The 21,257-nt window shown below is 35.7% G+C and overlaps 1 protein-coding gene across 5 annotated transcripts in view; it reads left to right on the forward strand.

Moving 5' to 3' along the window:
• ST6GALNAC3 (ST6 N-acetylgalactosaminide alpha-2,6-sialyltransferase 3) overlaps positions 1-21,257 on the forward strand; it is a 580,668-nt gene that overhangs the window by 341,797 nt on the left and 217,614 nt on the right. For all 5 annotated transcript variants that reach the window (XM_002750988.6, XM_035251923.3, XM_054236433.2 and 2 more), the window contains one exon: positions 16,205-16,614. In XM_002750988.6, the coding sequence (XP_002751034.1) occupies positions 16,205-16,614 (410 nt within the window). The remainder of the gene's footprint in view (positions 1-16,204; positions 16,615-21,257) is intronic.

The raw sequence follows: 21,257 nt of genomic DNA on the forward strand, positions 1-21,257 counted from the left end.
ATAACTATGCACAAATATGTATTAACAAAAATACTTAAAAAAGGAAAAAAATTCTCCTCTGCTTTAACTCTAAAAAGGAAGTAACTTTGAAATGACCAGTCTGGCCAGGCATAGTGGCTCATGCCTGTAGTTCCAGCATTTTGGAAGGCCAAGGTGTGAGGATTGCATGAGTCCAGGAGTTCAAGACCAGCATGGGCAATGTGGCAAAATCTTGTCTGTACAAAAAATATAAAAATTATTCAGGCATGGTGGCATATGCCTGTAGTGTCAGTCATTTGGGAGGCTGAGGTGAGAGGATCACTTGAGTCCAGGAAGTAGAGGCTTCAGTGAACCAGGATGGTGCCACAGCACTCCAACCTGAGCAACACAGGGAGACCTTGTCTCAAGAAAAAAAAAAGAAAAAGAAAAAAACCAGTCTACTTCTTGTTTGTTCTTTGTTTATTCTTTCTACAGCTTTTTTTTTTTTTTGCGCCTATAAAAGCCCACCTCTATCTGCTTAACTCGTTGGAGCACTTTCCTATTTTGTAGATGGGTTGTTGCTCAATTTATGAATCGCTAGTAAAAGCCAATTAGGTGTTTGAAACTAAATCTGTTGAAACTTGAATTTTTCACTCCACTTTTGCTCTTTATCAAAACGATCTGATAGAGAGTCTACTGTCTTTTCTTCATGTTTTCTCCAAAATCTGTTGGGGAAGAAACTAAGAAAGTCCTCTAAGTCTGAAATTTGGTCCTAAAACTGTGTTCGCTAGGCACCATTGTATTTAATACAGTATTTTGGTTTAATCTTGATCTTCTAAAATCTGAGTAGGGTCTTTAGTTTGCCTAGTTTCTGCAGTCTTGTGTACTAGAAGGGTGGTAATTTTCAGTTTCAGCTAATTACTATGCTTTACATGGTCATAGGGATGAAGCATTTTAGAATGCCACTTCATTAAAGCGGTAAAAATACTGGACTCAGCCATTTCATTTACTGGGTCAGTAGCCCTTAATATCTAGAAGAAGATTTAAAGTAGTTTAAAAATAATTATTCAAACAAGAAAGGGATTTCAAACTGTAATTACCATAGCAGTAAAGGAAGGAATGGCTCCAAAGCAAATATAAATATTATATTTAAATCTTAATATCTGATTGCTATAACTCAAAGGGTTTAGCTCTTCCAATACTAAAGATCACAAGCTCTTAGGCCTGAAATAAACTTCAGCAAGCCAATAGTCTTGGTGTAAAAATTAAATTTGTTTCTGAAAAGCCACTTATAGTTAAATATCCAGACTGACAGTCTGTTGGAGCTCATTCTTCAATAAGGTGCTCATTTTTTTGTTTTTTGAGGTGGAGTTTCGCTTTTGTCACCAAGGCTGGAGTGCAATGGCAATCTTAGCTCAATGCAACCTCTGCCTCTTGGGTTCAAGCGATTCTCCTGCCTCAGCCTCCTGAGTAGCTGGGATTACAAGCACCCACCACCACACCCAGCTAAGTTTTTGTATTTTTTTTTTTTTTTTAGTGGAGATGGAGTTTTACCATGTTGGCCAGACTGGTCTCGAACTCCAGACCTCAGGTAATCCACCAGCCTCGTCCTCCCAAAGTGCTGGGATTACAGGTGTGAGCCACCATGCCCAGCCAGGGTGCTAATTTTTCTTAGAGCATTTGCATATCTCTTACTCAGTTTTTTCCCATGTATTTGCATTTTGGTTGCTATTGCATGTTAGATTTCTTCTATTGTGGGCTGTTTTTCTGCTTGTTTGTTTGTCTTTTGATGATGTACTGCTGGTGATTTTCTGTATCTATGTTGTAGCTGGTTACCATTTTTAATTCTCCTATTAGTTCTAATAGTTTTTCTTTGGTTGCTGTGTTTGCAAGGAGGACTATTGTATCATCTGTAAATATAATTGTTTTTCTTATCTATTTTAGTATTAATACTTCCCTTCCCCCTGCCTCTGGGTTTCTGTGATTACATGGAGCAGAACTTCCAGAACAATGTAAAATAAATATTAGCAGAGCTTCCAGAATCATGTAAAATAAACATTATTTTGTTTCCAGTTTTATTAAGAATATGTCTAGTTAACAGCTTCTAGATTATGTTCCAAACCATTATTCCATGAGATGCTAATTGATTTCCTACAAAAAAAAAAAGTCTTCTAAATAATTTTCTGGAACTCTGAATTGACCAAAATGAGACAAATCTCTTTAGTAAATGGGCTTTTATAACCTTTACTATTTAATATGCATTGACAGTCTTCTAGAGATGGAAAAAGTATGTGACTTTTCCCAATATATTTGTCATAGGACAGTGTTTTTGAAGAACATTTACTAACATTTTACAAAACAATATGTCAATGTTTCTCTGGTAGGGTACTGTCTTGTGATGTTTGGTTTAGGTTTCCAAATGATTTTCTTTACTATATTAAGAAAATATCCTACTTTTAGCTTACTTAGAGTGTTATATAAATCAAATCTTTTACTATATACTTTATCTGGCTTTTGCTGAACATAACATTTTTTATTTTTATTGATGCTTATTTGTTTTCAATGCTGGATAGTAGCCCTTACACAGGCATCATAAAAATTCGTGTGGTTTGTGATTTGAGGAAGTTATAAACAATGCTGCTTTGAATATTTGTGTACATAAAAACTGGTACACAAAAATAATGCATGTTTTATAGGACATATAGCCAGAAGTAGAATTTCTGGGTCATACATCATACATACATTCAGGTATACAGTATAATGCTACAGTTTTCCAAAGTGTTAATGAAAAGTTGACAGTCCCACCACATTTGTTGTCTGAGACTTCCAGTTGCAGTGCATTTTTTTAAAAAAAACACTTTAACTTTTAATTAACAAATTAACTTTTAATTTCAGGTAACCTGGTATCTATGTAGTAACATCTCATCTTTAAAATTTGCCTCTTCTAGATTATGAATGATAAACACCTTTTCTTGTGTGTATTTGCCATTTGAATTTCCTCTGTAATCAATGGTTGCATCTTATGCTCATTTTTTATTGTTTGGGCTGACTTTTATTGTCTACATATAGGAATTTGTTACATATTTTGTATATTTCTATAATTATGTTCTCCCTCACCATAGCCTGCCTTTCACTCTTAATGTCTTTTGAAGGATAGTCATTTTTAAATTTGATATAATTCATTTTATCAATCTTTACTTCTACTGTGAGTGTTTTTCTATCTTGTTGAAGAAAAATGTTTCTTACCTGAGGGTATGAAAATTTTCTCCTATACTTTCATCTTAAAGCATTACTGTATTGTATTTCAGATGCAGGTTTTCAATTCACTTAGAACTGAAATTTGTGTATAAATAAGGCTCTAGATTTACTTTTTTCCATGAGGTTATCCAGTGTTTTTTAAAAAGTCTATTTTCCTCTGCCCAATACTCTGCTTGGCACTCTGTCACAAATTCTTGGGATCTTTATTATGTTACATGGGTCTATGTGTCTGCCCTTGTGTCCACGCCATCTTGTTCCTCTTCATCAAGAGCATTAGCTTTCTTGGTCCTTTGCATTTCCGTAAAAATATTAGAATCTGCTTATAGAGTTCCATGGAAGAAATCTTGTGGTATTTGGGGATTTTGATTGAGATTATCTTGAATCTGTAGATTCATTTGAGGAGAATTTACCTCTTTACATCATTGAATTTTCCATTCCATGTACATTCCATGTTATGTCTCTCTAATTACATAGATTCTTTTTAATATTTCTCAGTAAAATGGTGTTATTTTCTCCACAGAGGTCTTGCACATCATTTATTAGACTTATTCCTAGTTATTTAATATTTTGAGGCGGTAATGAATATCTTTTCTTAAATTTTTATTGTTGCTATATTGAAATATACCTGATTTGCATTCTGATTTGTATCTAGCAATCCTAACTTTAATAAAAATTAAATAAATTATATATGAATTTTTAATACCATGATATCTGTAAATGATTATATTTCTATTTCTTCTTCAATCTTCAAACTTCTTTTATTTTTTATGACCTCAGTATAATATTAAATAGCAATGGTGATAGTGGAAATTTTTGTTTTATTCTTCATTTCAAAGGGACAACTTCGAAAAATTTCACATTAAATACATTGTCTGTTATAGAATTTTTGTTTTGTAAAAACATTTTTTCAGAATAAAGAAGCTCCTTGTTATTTTCCTATAACTAAGAGTTTTAAATTATTAGTCAGCATTGAATTTTCTCAAATTCTTTTGGTGCATCTATTGAGATAATCATATAATATTACTTTTGAGATGATCATATGATTTTACAAATAATATTGCAAATTACGTCAATTTATTTTTCTCTCCACCTTTTTTTATTGTGAAGAATTGCAAAGGGTTGCAAGTTTCTAAACATCATTTTTACTTGAAAAAACAGCCAACAGGCAAACTATGAATATTCAGATTTTGGCATTGGGAAGACATTTTCTCAAAAATGAATGAAGTGGGTCCATCACTTCAGGAAAATAAACATGACTTTTAAGAATATAAGTAAGATTGGAGACCAAAAGTTTGAAAACTGCTGCCCTCTTAGAAAGTGTAATCTTATTTTTAGTGCATTTACCCTCTTCTCATGACAGTATAAGATACTTAAAACACTTAACTTTATACTTCCTCTCAAATTGTATGCTGTTTTATAATTTTAATTATACAATTTCCTCTCTGTTTTTGTTTGATGAAGCTTAACTATAACATGTTTACATGTGGATTTATTTTATTTGAGAGTAATTGAGCCTTTTGAATTAGTGAATTCTCGTAAATTCTGAAACACTTTCACCGACTTGCCTTTCACTATTTTATCTCTTCTCTCCCTCTGAGATTTCAAATACATGTATAGTAGGCCTTTTCATTGTATTATCTGAGTCTCTTGCCCTATTTTTAAATCCCATGTTTCATTCTGAGCACTTGCTTCTGTCTTCTCTTTCATTAATTCTTTCTTTAGCTTTATATACTTTGCTGTTAAATTCATTTCTTGAGTTCTTTATTTCATGTATTATATATATATATCAATTCTAGAACTTCTAAGTAACTATTTTACACATCTGCTCCATCACTTTTTATAGCTTTCATTTCCTTGCCAAAATTTTCCCTTGACTCTTACCTCCTTGAATATTGTAAACATGACTGTTTCAGTCTGTATCCTATAATTCCATATGTGGAGCTTTTATGCGAGTGTTTTTGTTGGTTTTCGTTGATGGTGGTTTGTTTCTTTTTTATCCGGGGTTTTAAATTGCATATTGGGCATTGTGCTTAAAAATGTATTTGTAACAATGATTTGAGATATTGTCTTCATCTGGAGAAGATTTTCTTTGCTTGTTCTAGGTGTCTAAGGTCAATAGAAGTTCAGAAATACACAATAAAATTTCCAAAACTGAGGTCATCAGACACAACAAATTGATATAAAATAGGCTGACAGATTTATAAGACTGGTTTATTTCCAGTTCAGACTTAATCTGAGAATACATGTAGGAATCCTAGTTCAAAGCCAATGTTTGTTCACCTCTGGGCTCTGGATTCTGATTTCTCTTCTTCTAGGCCCAACAGCTTCCCGAAACAGAGCTCAGCTATTCCTTCCAGAATTACTAATGCCCCTGGGCAAAAGCAGACTTTAGTGTTAGTGCGTTCTAGTCTTCTCCACGCTGGTAATTTTTTTACCATCTTGTTAAGTCTTTGATGGTTTAGAGATGACCTTTTATATTGTTTTCCAGCTAAGTTATCTTTCATGGAAGGGCAGTTTGAATTTTGAAAGTTAACAATATTGAAGCCAAAGTTCTCATGATGGTACTTTTGAACAATAATGAAGTTGAATATCTTCTGTACTTAGATATTCATTTTGATACTAGAAGGCATGTCCTGTGCTACAGCTTATTTCCTGGAGCCTATTCTAGTTGCAATCACAGACCTTTAACTCAAAGATTATGGAAGGACCTATTCCTAAAATAACCCTAGTCATAGAATATGCAATGTAAACATATCTCTCCTTGTCTCAAAGGAAGGTACATAATCCCACTAAGACTGTCTTGCTACCCTATCTTTTCATTTACTAATATTACCACCATTTCCTTCTACTTTCAGTGTGGAATCCAGGTTTGCTAGGGCCCATGACTATTTCTCAACTTCTAACTTTAAGTACACTATTCACCATAATCTCCTAACTAGCTGCTTTCTTCATTCCTTCCCCTGTTCTCCTGAATATTATTTAGGCAGAATACATACCTTACAGTAGGTTCATCACATATCTACCATTTGTAAATGCTAGCTAAAACGTTATTTGCAATCCTTTTTATTCTCAACTCTCTTGCTCAAAATATTCTCTTTCTCAAAAATTCATTCTATTTTGAAGTCTGTTAACTGTACGTCTAAGTACCCTATCTCTCAACAAATAGCACTTGCTTCCTTTTAGAAATATAAGGGAATCTAGTTGAAGTCCTTTCTTGTAAAGTCATCTGTTTCTTCTCTCATTTTTGGTTCATTCTTCCCATTTCCAAGAAAGATGTATTTCTGCCTTTCCAAAGGGTACCAATCCAACTATACTCTGAAATTACTGAGTGTTGTCTTCCATATATTCTTACTCCATCAGTGGTTCTTATCTTGCATTTTCAATCACTCCAGCTCTACCAACCTCTTCCTCTCAAACTACAGACTTTAAATTATCCTCCAGCTCAGAAAGCAAAACAAAATGAAAAAAGAAAAACCAAAAATCTGTATGGAGTGAATGGAAATGAGTGTTCAGTTTACCACTAACTTTATATGCTGGCAGGAATCCCACATGAAAATTAAGAGAATTTATTAGGTAGTATGATTTTCCTTACTGCCAAAGAAAATTCTAGCCAAAGCATTGATACAACCTCTAATGCTATATAATTAACAATAACTCAGTAGGAAATAGAGTTCTTATGCTTGGCACTACACGCAGACTTCCAAGAAACCAAGAAAACTCTTTCTTGGTTTGAGAAAATGTATTTTTTTGCCTCCCAGTGTGGAGAAAACAAGTTGGGTTCCTCTGCACAACATGTTTATGTAGATCTATTCCCTAGAGGAACTTCCAAATAAAGGAGCACATTACCTATGGCAACCGAAACACAGCTTCATGTTGTCTGTTGTAGAATTATTTCTTAACATTTACATTTTTATGCAACCCCCCATATTAAGTTTTATGCTCAGTTTACCACTAGCTTTACATGCTGGCAGGAATCCCACATGAAAATTAACAGAATTTATTAGGTAGTATGATTTTCCTTACCTCCAAAGAAAATTCTAGCCAGAGCATTGATAAAAACCTCTAATGTTATATAACTAACAATAACTCTGCAGGAAATAGTTCTCATGCTTGGCACTTCCTGCAGACTTCCAGTATCCTCTTCATTTGCTCTTTAAAATGTCTGACTACTAGGGCTGACTTCATGTATAAGTGCTTCTTGCCAATCTGGTAGTATTTGAAGGATAACTAGAAGGATTTCCTACCCCAGCATCCTCTTCAGTGATTCAAATTTATTATTTTGTTTTCATACCTTGGATCAGACATTATAGTCTCCTCTTTTATTGTTTTTAATTATTTTAGGAGAATGTTACCCAAACCTAGGTGTCTATTGAAATAATATGTGGAACCTTTAAAAAATACTATATGCAGGTGCCATCCTCAAAAAGTGACTGTCTTATTTGGTCAGGTCATTGCCATTTTTAAAGGTTGCCCTGGTCATTGTAATGTGTAAGTTGAAAACTATATTCCTAGTTGAGTGACATGCAATGACGCTAATATCATATAGCACCAATCAGTTTTCTTACCTTCTTTATGTGACATTCCTGTATGGCATTTTAGCAGCAGGTTCTGACATCATCCTTCTGAAAGGAGAAAAAAATAATCCAGAGGTAAGTTGGCCATAAAATTTTTACTGGGATCTAGTAGTAACAATGGAATATGAATTATCACCGTAATTTACATCTGTATGAGAAAACTCTTTCTTGATTTGAGAAAATGTGTTTTTTTGCCTCCCAGTCTGGAAAAAACAAGTTATGTTCCTCTGGCACATCTCTGTGTTTATGCAGATCCCTTCCCTAGAGGAACTTCCAAATAAAGGCAGCTCATTATCTATGGCAACCAAGAAACATAGCTTTATGTGGCCTGTTGTAGAATTATTTCTTGACATTAACATTTTTATGCACCCCCATATTAAGTTTAATGCTTAGATTTAATGTCACCAGGTAGGAACCAAGGTAAATGCCACATCCCCAATCCGCAGAGAATCAGAGCTAAACCATCAGTTATCAAATCTGTCTTTTTATGCACTGTGTGATTTACACACATTGCTTTAGAAAACTGCATTAACTGGAAGATGCTGGTTTGTGGAGGGGCCAGGAAGTATATTTACAGGGTAGCTTGGCTGAACTGTGTTGATTTCTCTCTAGAACAGTCTTCACAGTTCTTTGCTCACAGTTAGAGGTCTGCTGAAAGTGACTCGGTGTAGATGAAAACAGCTTGCTTAATCATTCCTGAAACACGGGAAAAATTAAAATACATTTTTTTCTTTGTCAAGCAATAAAAACAATGCCAGATTGTTAATGCCTCTTTTGTACCTTTCACTTAAAAGACCTCAAAAAGAACATCAAGGAGAATAAAGGCAAAATCTATTCCCCAATGGCGTCATTATACATGTTGAAGCCTCTAAAACTAAAACTCTAAAGACATTCAGGAAGAGTAGAGGAATAAATGACAGCAAACAGAAGAGTGTGTCTCTGGAGCTTTGTTCAACCTGCTTTGTTCAAATTCATTCATATTGGATAATGAAAAGCAAAGATCTTTTTTGTTTCAACATTAAAGTAGTAAATTAGTGATGGTGAGTTGCTAATTGTTCTGTAAAGTATTTAAGGTGCCAGGAGTGTCCCATCACCCGTTTTTAAAATTGTGTCCTTATGATTGAAATGAAAGCAACTGTTAGAGTAGTGTAAAACATTGTTTTTAATATAATTTATGCTAGTTCAATTGAAATGATTTTCATTTCAAAATACTCATCGAAGTTTTTGTTTTTACTTTAGATAAGCAAGTTTTATTTTAGACTTCAGTATATCAAATAGAAATTCATTTTTATCATGTGGGGCTAAAGTAGGAAGATAGATTAGAGCTATCCAATGTTGTGTTTCAAACCTGGCTGTTTCTACTTGGTTCTAGGGTATAGAATTAGCCGGTTTGGTTAAATTTTACTTGAATTTTAGGTGACCTTTTCTATCCTGACTATTTCATAATTTAATGTCTTGACCTTCGCTTTCCATAGAGCCATCTTCGTGATAAATGCAGAGATTTAAGAACTAGAACTGGTTGGCAGGTGACCTTTCGTACATGGATGGTCCTTTTGCTGTGGAAACCACTGTTTTGCAAGTTTTATTTCACAAATTTTAATTGCCTATTCTATTGTCTATAAGCTTATTCAGACAGAAAAAAGTAAAGGTTAAATATTTCATTCTCCTTACTGATTAAAATGTAAAGTGCTTGGCAGTTGTCCCAATATGTCATTCAGAAAGGATAGGGCAATTTGTCAGGTTCATACCCAAAGAAGAGAGAGGGATCGTTTTCCCGGGGTAGTTGATAAGGATGAAACTGGCCAGGAGAGCGAGCAATCACATCAACTAAGTGAAGGTAACACGGGTGTGTGTGTGTGTGTGAATTTAGAATGGATGGACAGAAGGGTTCTTTTACTGCGTGTGTACTAATTGAAAGAGAAAAGTGACTCTCAGTCAACGAGAGGTGAAACTTGCCACTAAAGGTGAATAACCTGCCAGTTTTGGCCATTTCTCTCTCTCTTTCTCTCTCTCTCTCTCATTCACTCACTTTCTCTTTTAACCAGGGAAGAATTGGTCAGGCATATTATGGTAAATTGATTTCTGGAATCTATATCAACAAAATAAATTGTTTAAACACATGGAAATGAGGCTGAGTAATTATTAAAATGACAGAGACTCTTACAAAGAGTTAAGAATATCTATACTTTACCCCCAACCCTACAGTATCAGAGAACGTAGGACCTTCACAGGGAATCAGTTCCTCTGTGTTTACATTATTCTGTATTTTTAAAACCAGAAATAATTTGTATGTCTCTAAAATACTCATGCTTATATTAAAATAAAAATAAGAACAGGTATAGTATAAAAAGACCCATTGTGTGAATATGTTCACACAATGTACGCCAGTCAGCCATTGCCTTGGATCCTCATAGAATGGAAGAGCCATTCAAGAGTTTAGAGGACCTCTTTAACAGTCTTCAAGGAACTTTGATTCCCAAGGACTTCTAAATGGCCAGTGTGAGTTTCTAAAAGGAATTTCTGAAGGGGGATTTGGGGCAGACAGGAGGTATTATTCCCTTTAGTCCTAAAGACCAATTTAGAAAATAATAGCATCTGCCATGGTCTTTTTCTCCCCCCGACATGGATGCTAATTATTTATTGTTTAAGAATCTTTCACTGCTGATGTGAAAGAAACAGTTTAAAAAGCAAATTGAGTAAGTAGATGTGAAGGGCTATTTAAAAGCTAATAAAATTGGTCATGATTAGTTGATCTTAGACTGAAATTTCAGGCATATTTCAAGTTGAGAATATCAAGAAAAACATTTTTAATAATTTTATGCCATGCTAGCACTATTGCCAAAAAGGAGAGTTTATGCTCACATGCAAATAATTTTGGTGAAATTACTGATTTTAAGCATGTTTAAAGCATTAATATATAATTTAATTAAAATAATTTAAATATAATAGTGAACAAGATTTGAGGTTTATGCATGTATGTAGTATATTAAGAATCATGAAAATCAGTAATTATTTCTTTGATATTCCACATTTCCTAATGCTGCTGTGAGTGCATTTTCTGAAAGATAATGTTCTTCTTTTTAACCTCAAATAAAGGTTGGGCATCACTTTTATCTCAACTTTCTCAACTCTGTAATGGAAAATAAAATAACTTGAAAAATCTACCCTGAAAGTGATGTGAAATAATGTAATAAAGTACAGAGAAAGATGACTGACCCATGATAGGCATTCAATCATGTATATATCAAAAAGTATACTACACTATACTTATAGGTCTCTCTGGTACTGTTTCTTCCCATCCTCTCTGTCTTACCCTCTACCTGTGCCCCACCCAGTAATGAAGTCATTTTTCCTGTAAGGTGACAAAACGTCAAGATTCATTGTAGCAGAGAAATGACTTGTTTTTCAAGGCAATCCCTTAGGCCTCTAAAACAGCATAGGTATTGACTGTAGTTGATCATGACTCCCCCATACAGCTTAACTCTGTGTATTGAGATTAAGTTTTTACTGATTAGAATTTTAAAATTATTTTACTCGTCACAGTGCCTTGCACAGAATAGTTACTAAATAAAAAATATGTGGTTATTCAATAGATGTCACCAAATTCTTAACTCCTCCCAAGCTGATAGTTTTGAAACCAAAAGTGCTGGTAGAGAGTTAGTATACTTTTTCAGAGGAAGAAAATAGCCAAAACAAATATAGTGTCATTACCATAAAAGAAAATCAAAATTTATATCTTAAATAAAAGGAAGTGTTTGACATTTGGGGGTTTCTTTAACAAAGACATAGGGGCGCAGACAGGGTTGGCTGAATAGTTGTGGTGCTCTCAGTTTATAGACACAGCCCAAGCCCAGTGAAAGTATTTTGAATGTACAAGATGTTTTCAAAAATGTTCTGAGTGTACAAGAGACAAGATGAAGAAGACAAGTTTGCTTTTAATAAAAAAAATAGAGACAGTTCAACTATAAAAGGAGAATTCAAAATTTTGATAGGGCTTGATAAAGTGAAACTGGATAAATCTAAAGGTCTTGGAAAATCTAGGGCCTCAATCTAGAAAGAGAGAGTAACTGCTCACTGAAGCAGAACTGAGTGAGTGGAGACATATGGAATAAATGTTCAAGCAGAGCCCCAAATCAAAGAATATAAATGAGTTCAAAAACTAGCAGTACACTTTAACAAAGAAAGTTGAGATCATAAGATGTAGCAATAAAGCTAATAAAAGAACTGAGATAACTAGATAAGAGCAGATTTGGGGTCAAATTGTCCATTTGTGCCTAGGTATGTTTTTCTTTTTATCATGGCATACTGTAGTTTGAAGGTGACTTCAAATATATAAATGAGTCCCTTGGGTTTTGCAAGCAGGCTTTTTGTGCTACCTGAGGCTTCTGATTATGATAAGGAACGTTTCATTCATCTGGCCCCACACTCTTGTCATACTTAAAAAATGGTTCCTGCAAGTGGTAAAACAGAGCAATTATCATGTTCATCCATGTCTCCTGGTACCTTATTTAGGAAGGCAGATAGCTAGGCAAAGCTATTACCCGGAAGTATTGACCAGGAAGTGTAAATGTCTCTTAAGATGATGGCCATGGTGACAGCAGGGCCAAGTGAATAGTTAAACAAAAAAACAAAGTGGCAGTTTTATAGATCACCATCTACCCTCAACGCCATTGCATTCATAGTACTCTGCCAATGACATATTTGTCACATAAACAAGAGACTGTTGTTCCCAATGTTTGCCCTCAAGTTGTTAGTTAGCTACTGACCTCATAATCTGCACAGCTGTGGCATCCCAATATGTTGTCATGAAACAGATTGTGATGTCTTAATTGATCACTTTTAGAGGTTACAATTGTCAAGTGAGACCAGTATGCTGATTCTTATTAGTTAAATTAAGCCTTGTTACAGCAGAACTGGCTAATGCACTATAATGACTAGGAAATTCAATGTAATTTGCTGCATTTCATAGATTAGAACACATCCAAGGCCTTTTCTTTTTATTCTCTTTGATTGTTTAAATTTGTGGAAGCTATACCCCAACCATGCTTTTATTATACAATGAAGCAACTTCTTGGAATAGTAAATGGAATGTAACCCCCCGCACCATATGCATCTTGGTGATAAGTTGGAGTATGCCATATGACACACACAATTTAAATCAGGCATTGATTTGCATGACTCTATGTGAATTGGAGGACTCGGCTAAGAGTAATAGATGTCAGGCTCTGCTGCAAATCGTCTGGCAAGAAAAATATTATGTTCTTCCCTGTTGTCTAAAAGAAGGTAGGCTCCTATGAGGATGAGGAAGGGTCTTAAATCAATGTGTGCCCCAAAGGGCATCTTCTTATGCCTTCATTTCAGTCATTGGTGAAGTCTTCACTATGGCACTAACCTATAAAACCCTGTTTTCCAAGTGTCCTAATACACTCACTCACCTTGTATGGTGCCTTATCCGGTGCCTGGACTGCCTGCTACTCACATTAGTTGAGAAACCTTATTGTGGAGGGGGTGATGAACAGTCTCTTTCATAGCCGAGTTTTAAGATAACTTGTAAATGGGCCTTTGTGCATTCTGCAAGTCAAGTTTTTTCAAAAGTTTTATCTTTGACATTTGAAATAAACAGATGCCTTTGTCAATCTAGCACATTTTATATGAGCACAAATAAAAATGAAATCAAAAAAACTAATTTAAGTTAATGTAATAACTGTTAGCATAAAAATGCAGCAGGAAACACAGGATGTTCATCAAAGCACTTTTTTTATAGTAGAAAAAAAAAGCAGATAATAGCCCAGCGGTAGGCAAATTGGTACATATGGTATATCCATATAATGGAATCTTGAGCAGGCATTAAAACTATCTCTAAGGGCTGACATGGAGATGTTGATGATTTTTGGTTAACAGTGTCTCATTAAGTGAAAAACCAAGGTAGCCAAATTGTATAAATGGTATTTCTCAACCTGTCTAAAATAATATCTGTAGGAAGGAAAAAATATGACAAAAATAGGTGTAGTATTGTTGAGTGATGAGAATATGGAGAGTTTTCTTTTTAATCATTTTATCCATTCTTTCTAGTTTTTCAAGTTTTCCATATTATTTTACTAATTTGGGGGAAAACATTTTTAAAGCAGTTTGAATAGTTTGTTAAAACATTTGATTTAAGAGTCTGCACTCAGGCACCTCAAATCTAAATGGCCTGAAAAGGAATGAGCTCCTGATCTTCCTCCCAGATCCTGTTCTCCCAAAGGCTTCTCTCCTCAGTTGAAGGAAATTTACTCAGTTACTCAGGCTGAAAACCTGGAGCTATCTGTCTGTGACTCCTCTCTTTATTTCTCATCCCACCTTCAATCTATGGCCAATTCAATAGGTTGTACCTTCAGAATATTTCCAGAATGTGAGCAGCTTCTCTCCGTCTCCTTTGTTACTCAGCACGACCTACATCACTGTCCTCTCTTGCTGGGATTTTAGCAGCAGCCTAATCCCCTGCTTCAACCCTGGCCTGATTTTTATCAAGTTTCCACACAGCTGCCAAAGCTGTTAAAATGTAACTCGGTTCAGTCATTCCTCTGTCCAGAGACCTTCAATGGCACTTCATCTTGCACAAAATGAAAGGCCCTAAGTGATTTCTCCCCCGCTCTGTGTCTGGCCCCAGTATCTACTTGGCTCTCCACACTGGCTCTGCCAGGCTGCATTGCTCTTCCTTTTATTCCTTTCCTTCCTCAGGGTATTTGCCCTGGTTTTTGCATGTGCTCTGTAGGAATGCTTTTCTCCTAAATATGCTCATAGCCAACTCTTTCACTTCATTCAAGTCTTTCCTCAAATATTTTCTCAGCAAGGTCTTTTTCTGATTACTCCAGCAACACACACACACACACACACACACGCCCCTCCTAACCTCCTTTCCTGCTTTAATTTTTTCTATTTAGTACTTAGCAACATTTAACATATTATATGGTATGAGGGTTTATTTATTGCCTTTCTCCTGCACCCAACTTGAATATAGGCTCTATGAGGACAGGGATTTTTGTTTATAGTTTTCACAGCTGAACTCTAACCCCCGGAACTGTGCCTGACATGTTTCGGTGCTCTATGACTGCTGTGAGGGCCTACCGTTGATAGGAACAGTGATCTGTTACAGTTGTACGATGGTTAGCCAGTTAATTTTTATGCAGTGTCTTAGATACCAATGTAATTATTTTAATTCAATTGCTTTCATATCCTAATTTAACCAATTGGGCCCCTAATGTATTCCAGGGACTTCGGGGGAGTGGGGTTAAAATGAAGAAGATAGACATTGTTCTGACATAGTTTACTGTCTAATGGACAGACATAATTAAACAATATACTCCAACACAATCTATAAAAGGACAGCACCCAGTTGAGAGAGGCTGCTCACCAACAGGCACAATTAAAATTCAGGAGCAAATGTCAGATACAAAATGTGGAATCTCACAGAAGAGAGATGAGAAAGATGTATATCAACAAAGCACATTGCTTCTTTATTACTGTTTTAAAAGAGAGGGTGACTGTTAGAGGGAAGCAGCAAAAGTAATTTATTTGGTTGTTGTAGGCGAAACAAAAGCAAAGGGTAATGGAAAGGGCAGTGGGCTTAGAGTTAGAGGATCTCGATTTGAATCCAACACTGCAACTTTATCATCTCCAATGCCTGAAAGGCGATGCTTAACTTCTGTGAGTCTCTATTATCTCCATGGTTAAATGAAAAGGGAGAAAGGGACTTACACTAGCTCTAGAGACTGTCTGTGTAGATGCCTTCCCATCTGAAAGAAGGCCTTTCCTTATCCATCTGGAATAAACATAAACACAAAAGCCAATTAACACGATGACTTGAGGGAATCTCTGAAAGATCTCTGTAATATTTCATCTAGCCTGGGGCTTACCTTAAATGGTTACGGGTTCTGAAAATCTTTTTCATAACCTCATTGTTTGCTGGACTCTTCATATTTCTATCAATTGCTTATAACCACTCATGCATGTAAGTAAAATACATAATTGACCCCCAGATATGCTTCTTTTGCATTTCTTTTATAGCCACCAACCTTATTACAAAGATCAAATCTTTTCATATTTTCTTACTTCACCTGAAATTATAGTTCTGAATAAAATATTTATCATTTAGAGTGGAAAACAAATAACTATTGTTTGGCTATAATTTTAAACCAGCACATGGGGATTGTAGAAATTAAAATTATTTTTTGACAGCATACGTTTTCTTTCTTAATGGAAGCATGGTGTTAACTTGATAATCTGTGGCAGAGACTGTGGGTTTGGTATTTGTAGGTACTGTAGAGATATTTCTGTATTGTAATTATACAGTATCTGAACTCTTGTTTTACCAGGGGAACTTATTTGACTAAGTGGAATTTACTAATTGGCATGCCTTCTTTCTCTGTTTTCAGCCTTTGCAACTAGACTGCGACCTTTGTGCCATAGTGTCAAACTCAGGTCAGATGGTTGGCCAGAAGGTGGGAAACGAGATAGATCAATCTTCCTGCATTTGGAGAATGAACAATGCCCCCACCAAGGGCTATGAGGAAGATGTCGGGCGCATGACCATGATTCGAGTTGTGTCCCATACCAGCGTTCCTCTTTTGCTAAAAAACCCTGATTATTTTTTCAAGGAAGCAAATACTACTATTTATGTCATTTGGGGCCCTTTCCGCAATATGAGGAAAGATGGCAATGGCATCGTTTACAACATGTTGAAAAAGACAGTTGATGTCTATCCAAATGCCCAAATATATGTGACCACAGAGAAGCGCATGAGTTACTGTGATGGAGTTTTTAAGAAGGAGACTGGAAAAGACAGGTGAGTCCTCTCTGAAGCAGCTTTATTGTCTTTTATTATCTTTTATGCTAAATCTTTGCTGATTTCTTTTGTGGGATATGAAATGAACAGTTATTTTTTAAGCTGATTGTTATATGTTTTGACTATTATGATTACTTGATGAGCCAGCCTGAGGTGTCATTTATTCCACCTATACTACCTTCTGTTCTTTCCATTCTGATTGGTTTGCATCTCCAAGAAACACTGGATACTTCCCCAAGGTATCTTTAGATCTTTTCTTATTTAGTTCCATTTGCTATTAACTAAGTTGGATTTCAGCTGGAAGAGGAAGTCTACACATGTCTGCTTCAAACCCTAGTAATAGTAAGGAACTTTGCATAGGACTATGCATTAGTCTAAAGTCCTCTGGGAATTTTGCCAAAATTTTACATGAGATCACAAACAGAGCAGGCTATTGATCCTCCGGTAAGATTATTTTTATTTAACTTCTCGCATGCAAATAGGCACTGTGATTCTGAACATTGTAACTTAGTATCGAACATGCTTAGCAGAATACCATATTGAAATTATACATCACTTAAAATTATTAGCAGTTGGATTATTTTAAAGAAATCAGGTATAAATGCCATTCATTCAATTATCCAAAAACCAATTTGCATTTTTTATTACATCCATATTTTTTCTGTAGCATCCTGTAAACTATACTTCCTACTTTCTTTTCTTGAAGCCTCATTCTTTCCCCTCCCCTTCCTTCTATTTCCTCTCTTTGCTTTCTTTCTAGCTCCCTCGTCTCTCTTGTAACTGTATTGCAGGCCCTTTTTTCCTCCTCTTTAGAAAGATAATTACTATAATGGAGAAAACAGCAATTATGAATCAGTCAATCTTGGTTCATATATCTAGCTCTAATAAAGAACTGCTAAAGAAAGATATTGAAACCAATGGCTAAAGTTTTAAATTATCTGTTAATTTTGCTTATTTGTGCAATATCATGGATGAATTAAGCATCTGTAAGTTCCAATATTAGCATTCTAGTTTCTTCAAAATGTATGAATTTCACTATTCAATATTATCAAATCTAAGCTTTTAACCATATTGAGGTATGTGCTTAAGGGGTGCAGTTTCTGATATCTCTGGATGTAATTTGAATGCTGGTGATTATTTTAAAATCCTAGGTGGATCAGCTCTCCTATTGGTAATGTGGGTTGATCTGAATTTAACACTTTTTATTTCTGAGTACCAAAACTACACAGCTTCATATGAAATACAAGACAGAAATAGCCATGAAATACTAGTTTCTCCTACCGTATGAGTTAGCAAGAAGAATCCCAAAGGTGAGATTTGAATCAGTGTAGGATAAACTGTCCAAAATGGCAGGCAGTAGAGATGAAAGGAATAGGTATGGTGCTTCAAAGAAATGTGGTCCTATGTCTCACTATTCTGTATAAATATGATGTCTATTCATAAAGGGCTTTGGAAATTTCTGGTCTCTCAGTAGCCCAGAGCAGTGAAATTAATGAGATGTATTTGGTTTTTCATTAGTTAGAGTCAGCCCTCAGGGTATCGCCCAGACATAACTATAAGCCCTAGAGTCATTTGGAGGGGTATCAGAGAAGAGCTTAGCATGCAGTTGGTTCATGTTTTTGTGTGTTTATTTCACATTGACTTTTGATGTGAGCTTTCAGAGAGACAACACATCACGTGTAAATTTTATAAGAACTGGGAGAGAACAGCTTTGGGAGATCCTTTTCTTCTTGGCCATGATAAAGAAAACTGTATAGTGGGAAAATTACTAGGTAATTTTACTCATTTGATAAAGTTAATTTTCAGGGTATCATTTGAATGATAGAGTTACCAAAATGAGAGTTAAAGAAACCAAAGTATGGTTTTGGTTCATGGTGTGTACTTATCTTTTTCACTGAGTATATTTCTGTCTGGTTGCCTCACTGAGTACTCTACCCAGACAGGAGAAGACAACTATGCCAGTGTTTTAGAAGTAAGCAGAATGGTGGTGGCTCAAGCCTGTAATCCCAGCACTCTGGGAGGCCGAGGCAGGTGGATCATGAGGTCAACAGATCGAGACCATCCTGGTCAACATGGTGAAACCCCATCTCTACTAAAAATACAAAAAATTAGCTGGGCATGGTGGCACATGCCTGTAATCCTAGCTACTCAGGAGGCTGAGGCAGGAGAATTGCTTGAACCCAGGAGGCGGAGGTTGCGGTGAGCCGAGATCACGCCATTGCACTCCAGCCTGGGTAACAAGAGCGAAACTCCGTCTCAAAAAAAAAAAAAAAAAAAAGAAATAAGCAGAATGGGTGATTTATTTACTTTTTTTAATAGATGGATAGATAGATAGATAGATAGATAGATAGATAGATAGATAGATAGATAGATAGATAGATTTTTTTACTGTACTTCAGGCTCTCAGGTACATGTGCACATCTGGCTGGAACTTGCAATACTATAGGTACGTACATGGCAATGTGGTTTGCTGCTTCCATCCACCTATCACCTATATCTGGCATTTCTCCCCATGTTATCCCTCCCAACCTTCCCATCCCCTGCTGTCCTTCCCCTAGTCCCCCTCAACAGACCCTAGTGTTTGATGCTCCCCTCCCTGTATCCATTTGTTCTCATTGTTCAACCCCCATCTATAAGTGAAAACATGCTGGTTTGATTTTTCTATTCTTGTGTCAGTTTGCTGAGAATGATGGTTTCCAGATTCTTCCATGTCCCTACAAAGGGCATGAACTCACCTTTTTTATGGCTGCATAGTATTCCATCATGTATATGTGCTAAATTTTCCTTGTCCAGTCTATCATCAATGGGCATTTGAGTTGGCTCCATGTCTTTGCTGTTGTAAACAGTGCCTCAATGAACATATGTGTGCATGTGTCTTTATAAGAGAATGATTTATAATCCTTTGGATATATAACCAGTAATGGGATTGCTGGGTCAAATGGAATTTCTATTTCTAGGTCCTTGAGGAATTGCCACACTGTCTTCCACAATGGTTGAACTGATTTACACTCCCATCAACAGTGTAAAAGTGTTCCTATTTCTCCACATCCTCTCCAGCATCTGTTGTCTTCAGATTTTTTAATGATCGCCATTCTAACTGGAATGAGATGTTATCTCGGTTTTGATTTGCATTTTCTCTAATGAACAGTGATAATGAGCATTTTTTCATATGTTTTTTGGCCTCATATATGTCTTCTTTTGAAAAGTGTCTGTTCCCGTCCTTTGCACACTTTTGAATGGGTTTGTCTGTTTTTTTTCTTATAAATCTGCTTTAGTTCTTTGTAGATCCTGGATATTAGTCCTTTGTCAGATGGGTAGATTGCAAACATTTTTTTCCATTCTGGTGGTTGCCAGTTGACCCTAATGATTGTTTCTTTTGCTGTACAGAAACTCTCGAGTTTAATTAGAGCCTTTTTGTCTATTTTGGCTTTTGTTGCCAGTGCTTTTGGTATTTTAGTCATGAAGTCTTTGCCTATGCCTCTGTCCTGAATGGTTTTGCCTAGGTTTTCTTCTAGGGTGTTTATGGTGTTAGGTCTTATGTTTAAGTCTTTAATCCATCTGGAGTTAATTTTAATGTAAGGTGTCAGGAAGGGGTCCAGTTTCTGTTTTCTGCACATGGCTAGCCAGTTTTCCCAACACCATTTATTAAACAGGGAATCCTTTCCACATTGCTTGTTTTTGTCAGATTTGTCAAAAACCAGATAGTTGTAGATGTGTGGCATTGCCTCCAAGGTCTCTGTTCTATTCCATTGGTCTGTATCTCTGTTTTGGTACAAGTACCCTCCTGTTTTGATTACTGTAGCCTTGTGGTATAGTTTGAAGTCAGGTAGCATGATTCCTCCAGCTTTGTTCTTTTTGCTTAGAATTCTCTTGGCTATGCAGGTTCTCTTTTGGTTCTATATGAAGTTTAAAGTGGATTTTTCCAGTTCTGTGAAAAGGGTCTTAGGTACCTTGATGGAGATGGGATAGAATTGAATCTATAAATTACTTTGGGCAGTATAGCCATTTTTACAATATTGATTCTTCCTAACCATGAACATGGAATGTTTTTCCATATATTTGGGTCCTCTCTTATTTCCTTGAGCAGTGGTTCATGGTTCTTCTTGAAGAGGTCCTTTACATCCTTTGCTAGTTGTATTCCTAGGTATTTTGTTCTCTTTGTAGCAATTGTGAATGGGAGTTCACTCTTGATTTGGCTCTCTTTTAGTCTGTTATTGGCATATAGGAATGCTTGTGATTTCTGCACATTGATTTTGTATCCTGAGACTTTGCTGAAGTTGCTTATCAGTTTAAGGAGATTTGGGGCAGCAAATAGAGACAATTTGACTTTCTCATTTCCTAACTGAATACCCTCTATTTCTTTTTCTTGCCTGATTGCTCTGGCTAGAACTTCCAATATTATACTGAATAGGAGTGGTGAGAGAGGGCAACCTTGTCTAGTGCCAGATTTCAAAGGGAATGCTTCCAGTTTTTGCTCATTCAGTGTGATATTGGCTGTTGGTTTCTCATAAATAGCTTTCATTATTTTGAGATACGTTCCATTGATACCTAGTTTATTGAGAGTTTTTAATCATAAAGGGCTGTTGAATTTTGTTGGAGGCACTCTCTGGCCTTCTATTGAGATAATCATGTGGTTTTTGTCT

This window comes from Callithrix jacchus, chromosome 7 (assembly GCF_049354715.1).
Source record: "Callithrix jacchus isolate 240 chromosome 7, calJac240_pri, whole genome shotgun sequence".
NCBI lineage: Eukaryota > Metazoa > Chordata > Mammalia > Primates > Cebidae > Callithrix > Callithrix jacchus.